Below are 6,548 nucleotides of genomic sequence, written 5' to 3'. Positions count from 1 at the left end.
ACAAACCTAAAAACTACTTCTTTTAACAGGGTTGCCACTTTACCTTGAAACCTGGAATTTAACAATTTAGGCTAAAGTAATCAGGAAAAACCTGGCATTTGAGAAATTTTGAAAAATACCTGGAAAAACTTGGAATTTTGATCAAATAACCTGGAATTTCAATAAACTTTAACATTTTCAGTTGTAAAATTTTGATTTGACACAAAAAATCTATCATATAATTAAGATTTTTGTCATTGAACAAATATTTTTATTAAAAAACACATTAAAAGTAACTTTACAGTATCTTTTCAATATTTTTATATTATTTAACACATGTTCTTAAAAAGAAATTAACTTAAAACTAAAAATAGACCAAAAAATGTGTACTTTTAAAAACCTGGAAGAAATTTGGAAAACCTTGAAAAAAAAATTTGAAAAAACGAGTGGCAACCCTGTTTTAAGAATCAGAAATTCTTTTGAATTTAACTTGAACTACTAACTAAGGATATCAGATGTTTATGCAATTTAATAGAAAATTTATCAGATGATAGTTGAAAAATGGAATTATTACTTTATATTTTCCAAATATAATTAATTACTTTTTTTTACAATATATAGTAGGGGCGTGTATTGACTGGTTTCCTGTTTCCTGCGCACCACTTAAAAAAAGATATAACGAAAAAAAGATACTTAGATTATTCATAAGAAGCGTTGTATATATATTTGGTTTAGCTTTATTGCTAGATAATAACAATGAATACTGAGTTTATTACAAAGAAAGATTACAGTTATAAAGTTTCACATTTAGCAAGGCATATCTTGAAGCCATCTGAAATGAACTTGAAGTTGATATTTTTATTGTGATGTCACAAAAATAATGTTCTTAAGTTTTCACTTTTGATCTGGAAAACTATTTATTAAAATGCTAAACACATTTATTATAAAATTCTATTAAATGTAAATATATGATTATTAGGCAGTTTTCATAAACTAGTTAGTAAATTTTTACTTCAAAAATGTTCAGTGTATTTATAAAGATTTAATAATACCTATTAAATTGTAAAAAATAAACTTTTTTAGAGCAAACCATTTAATTTTAAACTACATAGCAATTGTAAAGTTAGTTCGATATTGCAAGGTCAACACATATACAACTAATTAAAAAATTTTTTTTTTATGCTCATTAAAAACTGACTATGTCATTTCACTAACATGACCACAACATAAATTTAGTGAAACTTGAATATTTTCTTAAAAATTCATTTAAATTAGTGTATTTTCATGTATGATTGTGTCAGCAACTGGGTTTAGATCTTGTAATGTTCAACTTAAAAAGTTTACAAAACCAAATTAGACCCCTATACCAACAGGCAACGAATGTAGTTGTTTTTTAATAATATATAACAATTATTATTTAAGTTTTTTTTTGTATGTGTGTTGACCACAGAGTTTAGATTTCAAAATATGTAACAAGGAAGTTCTTAAATCATTATGACTTTTACAACAACCGGATTTATTTAAATAAACTTTATGATAAAATTTAATTATTTTTTTTAATTAAACTACAAAAATTATTAATTTATAACTAAAGACATTTAATCAAGAGTAAATTAAAATTTAAAAGAACTTTATCCAAGTATATCCTGAATTTTTAAATAAATGAGTTTTTTTGTAAAAGCTTTTGAATATTTTATTTGTTTTAATATTAGTTTTAAATATTTTGATTGTTTGGATTTGATGTGAAATTTTTAGCTTCATAACTTTTTTTATGGTTTTTTAGTTTATAGTTACTGAATAACTAATTATTTTTAAATCAGTAGAACTTTTGTCTTACTAACATTTAGGTTTGAATTTTAACTTCTATGTAAATAAAAGATAATAATTTATAGCGTTTTCCGGCTAAAAAGTGAGCACCCAACTAGTAGTGCGTACCTAGTTGAAAAGTTACAATGAAGAAAAATTGTGCAAACCCAGTGAAGATGTGTAGACGTGCCCCTGTTGCAACGTTTAATACATTGTCCACTAAGCAAGACAGCTGGTTTGCTTGTATTAGAAAAGATCAAGAAAAACATCGCCGTGATTCTGCGGGGCAGGAGCCTTGACTTTAGTATGCCCTGAGACTAGCTTAAGTTAAGAAAAGGTTTAATCATACCAGTTTGATCATAAGACTACTTGCCTTCCGTAGACTGAGGTCAGTTTCGTTCTAGTCAGGACTCATTAGTCAGTCACGACCGAAAGATTTGCAGTCATCAATCTACACAGAGCTCTGTAGACTCACGGCATACGAGAGTCGAGGTTTTGGTTCTGTAGACTATCGACTTACTGAAGTCCAGGCTTCGCCGAAAACATCACAAAAATATCGCCAGAGCCGTAACCTTGACTCTCGTATGGCGTGAGTCTACAGAACCGTTTGTAAATTGATGACTGCAAGTCTTTTTTTGTTGTGACTGATGAGTCCTGATCAGGACAAAACCGGTCTACCGAAGCTTGTGGTCTGATGATCGAACTTTTATGATCAGCTTTTTTTTTAACTTATTTTATACTAGTAATGTCCTGAACTTAACTGAAAAACGTGTTTTTAAACTTATAATTTTTTAAAGTTTTTATACGTACTTTTAAAAAAATACTTTTGTAAGTATTAAATTCGTAGACTAAGACATACCAGATTGTTATAAAATTTTAGTTGTTTTTCATAAAAACTGTTTAAATTAATAAAAATATCTAATTTAGCTTAAAAATATAATAATAACTAATTTTGCATTATTATTTGTTACGATACACTTTAAGCATTTTTACAACCCGTAAAGTGCACATATAGAATATTTTAAGATCTACAATTACAAGATATTTATAGGTTTAAATGATAGATTTTTATGTGTAGTAGTTAGTTAAAAAAAGACAATAATCATTAAAATAGTAAACTGTGTAGTGATAATTTTAATTATACATACTTTTGTTAAACTAACTAGCAATATTATACATATAATTATGTATAGTTACATTTTATAATGTTCAAAATTAACTTAAAGTGCTCATAAGTTAAATAATACTATGTAGTGCAGAGCAGACATTAGTTTCAGACATGTTTATAGTATGTACATGTTTCAATGTTAAATCAAAAACTGTTTAGATATATTATAAAAATGCATAAAAGTACTTCAAGTGACAAAAAAGATTCAACAGTTGCTAGTTCTTCTACGTGTGTAAACGGTGAGAATAACAAACTTGAAAAGGTCAACCTTAAAACAAGTAGTTCATCCAGTACACATGTTGAAAGTTTTAAAATTTGCAAGTTGTGCAAAGAAAATATTATTACGAAAACTGATTTCGTAAAAAAAGGTGAGAATATTTTTTGAATGTTTATGATTTTTTTGGAAACAAGTTCCAGCAAATGTTGATGATGAAATTTCTTAATTTCCTTAACCTTTAGAAACATTTTACTTTTAATAAATGTAGTCTTAAAAGTTTGTTTTGTTAAGTGAGCATATATCTCTCCACAATAAGTTAAACAAATTAAGTTTATGTTTTGCAGCTATTACCATTTATTATATATCATAATACTATTATAAAATAATACATATGATGTATATATATTTATAGTACAAAAAAAAAACGATTTTCGTAGCAACACGTATCTTCAGAACGTATCATGTAGATATAGATATATGTTGAGTGCATATGCACGAAACTCGAGTCTTGCAAGTTTTTACATATATTTGTATATAAAACAAGGTGATTATTCAAACTTGAACGGCTTTTAAATAGTTTATTACAAAAAAACTATTTTAAAAGTACATGAAGATATATGTTTCATACAGCTAAATGCTTTAAATATCAGTTAGTTCAATTTACATAAAAAGCACTTTGGTAAACAGAGATGCAAAAGAACAAAAATAAATTGGAAGATCAATTTTTGTACCAAATTTTTTTTATGTACAATATTCAATTATTACGTCATACTGTTTTTTATTTTTTTGTATAAGTTTTCCATCTCTGTTTACTAAAGTGTTTTTTTATTTTAAATTAAACTGCTGATGATTAAAGCATTTAGCTTTATGAAACATATCTTCTAGTATTGTTAAAATTAGTCTTTTGTAATAAATTATATATATGTATATAAGTTTTATATCATAAAATTATAATTTATAAGAACAAGTTCTAAAATTGTAAACTTACAGAAAGCCTACTTGTGGACAAATGCATGCTAGTGAAATACATGAAAAGGAACAGTGTTCTATTGGACGAACTTAAAGAAAGTAAAACATGCAACTTCATGACAACCGAAATAAATTTGAAGAACTGTGTAACTGCATATGTTTCATCAAATCTTTTCAAGCTTTCAGCTTTGAAAAAAATTTCGGCCTGTTTCGTTGGCCGTTGCTTTCTAACGGTTTCCGAGTCAGAAAGTTTTAAAGAGTTGGATTATGTTTCTGTTTTGAAACTAATTTCAAGCGCCAAGCTGTTTGTGGATACAGATGTGCAGATATTCAACGCAGCGTACAACTGGTTACGTCATAAAGAACGTAGCAAGTATGCGGGTTACCTTTTATCTAATATTTGTCGCGCACTAGAGTCAGTTCCAACTTTAACTTACATGTTGGGTAAAGAAGATTGCTTTGTTTTTCGTGATGAATGTTGCAGGATGATTAGTGAAATTTCAAAAAATCACAGGACTGCCATCAAAAACAGGGAGGAAAAAAAAATTGAGACAAACTTTCATGGGTGCAAGGCTGTCCAAGCTCCGTATATTGCAACTGAGGCGCGTTCCAAAACAACTTCAGTTGTTTCTGGTGCAAATATGTTGCCACCACGAGATGAATGGAGACAAATCTCAGAAACTGTCTGCATAAAAAACGAAGCTTATACATTCAATGGCAGAAGCATTGAGAAGTACTCAACCGCTCATAAAACTTGGCAACATTTAGACGATTTGGTGCGACGAGACTATTATTGTGTCACCTCTTTGCGTGACAGCATATACATTCTGGGTGGAAGCCTTTATATTCGTGCAAGAGACGACATAACTGCTTCTTGCTTCAAGTTTAGCGTTAGTTGTTATTCATCGACAAAAATTGCTAGTATGCATGAGGCGAGGAAAAATGCATCTAGTTGTGTGTTTCAAGGAAAAATTGTCGTCTGTGGTGGTGAGTCATATGGTGCAAAAACATTATTGTTAAAGCGTACAGTTGAAGCGTACGAAAGTACTACCAATTCATGGTCAAGAATGCCAAGTATGGTAGAAAGCAGAAGTTATCACAAATTAGTTGCTACCAGCAGCAAACTGTTTGTAATTGATAATTATGGTTTTGTAAAAGGGGAAGTTTATGATACAACTTGTGAAAAGTTTGTTTTGCTAAAGCAAATTCCACAGTCATTTGATTCGCCTTTTCTTAAAGATGTTGTTGTTATTGGAAGCAAGCTCGTTATAATTTGTCGTGAAAAGCTTCTATTATATTATGACATACTTAATGGTGAATGGTCAAAACGATTAATAGATCATACACCCAACTTTTTCTGTCCTATAATACCTATAACAAACATGTATTGAATGGATCATGACATCCACAACTTGGCATTTTTGCCATTATGGTTGTTCCACTACACCATTTTCGACCCCTACTGACATTTTCGCCCGTTTAGTTTTGTTTTTGGCGACTGTCATGGGGATTTCAAAAATTTCTACAATTTCTGACAACGATATTGATATCAAGTAAATAAACGTTTGTCTTTTTCTTATTTAAGATTTAAGCATGAGTATATGTATACATAATAATTTTGGCAACTACAGTTTTAAACATGTAAGCATTATATTGTTTTACAGAAGTATTTATCAGCAGAATATATTTACTAAAAAGTTAGCAACAAACTTAATGAAGTAATTTTACAGTTTTTAACTGAAGTAATATGCAATTTTTTCCGCGTTTAAAACAAGGATATTTTTAATTTTGGTAAATATAAATGCTTATTCAATAACAATTTATAAAGAGGATTAATTATGCTTTTGTTTCTGAAGTTTTATACCTATTTATTTTTTACATTACGCATAATTATATTACTTGCCCTCTTTTTTCTTATTTGGTTGCGATTTGTATATTTATGTATTTTAAAACACTGATAATATTCTCGACTACTATTTTGTAACTAGTTTAGGTAATAAATTTCTAAAATATTTTTTTTTCATCTTCTTATCTTTAAAATTAAACATAAATATCCATTTTCGGTTCGATAAAATATTTTTGGTTCTTTGTAATTGGAGATCATTAAAAAACCGACTATAGTTATAGAAAATACGCTAACTGATAATCTAAGTAAATAATTTAATATTTTTTACACTTAATTTACAAAAAAAATGACGTTTGTACGGGTTCTTATTAATTTACCTCCAAAATAAAACTTATCTAGTTTACTTAAGAGAATATAACAGATACGTAGGAAATAAAAAACGTTTTGTTGCAGAGCTAAAAAATATTTTTCTGTTTGTTAAAAAACGTAAAGAAAAAATATTTTAATAAAATTGTACCACTACAATTATTATACGTTTATAAACACTATTAGTAAAGTTATCA

The 6,548-nt window shown here is 28.1% G+C and overlaps 1 protein-coding gene across 1 annotated transcript; it reads left to right on the top strand.

The window, feature by feature from the left end:
* The first annotated feature begins 4,198 nt into the window (after nucleotides 1-4,198).
* On the top strand, nucleotides 4,199-5,530 carry LOC145836896 (kelch-like protein 26). The gene has a single exon (XM_082944669.1). The coding sequence runs from the start codon at nucleotides 4,199-4,201 to the stop codon at nucleotides 5,528-5,530; it is 1,332 nt and encodes a 443-aa protein (XP_082800795.1).
* Nucleotides 5,531-6,548: the final 1,018 nt, after the last annotated feature.

This window comes from Thalia democratica, chromosome 5, assembly GCF_965202585.1.
Source record: "Thalia democratica chromosome 5, ktThaDemo2.hap1.1, whole genome shotgun sequence".
NCBI classification, from domain to species: domain Eukaryota; kingdom Metazoa; phylum Chordata; class Thaliacea; order Salpida; family Salpidae; genus Thalia; species Thalia democratica.
This window is presented reverse-complemented; position numbering and strand designations above follow the sequence as displayed.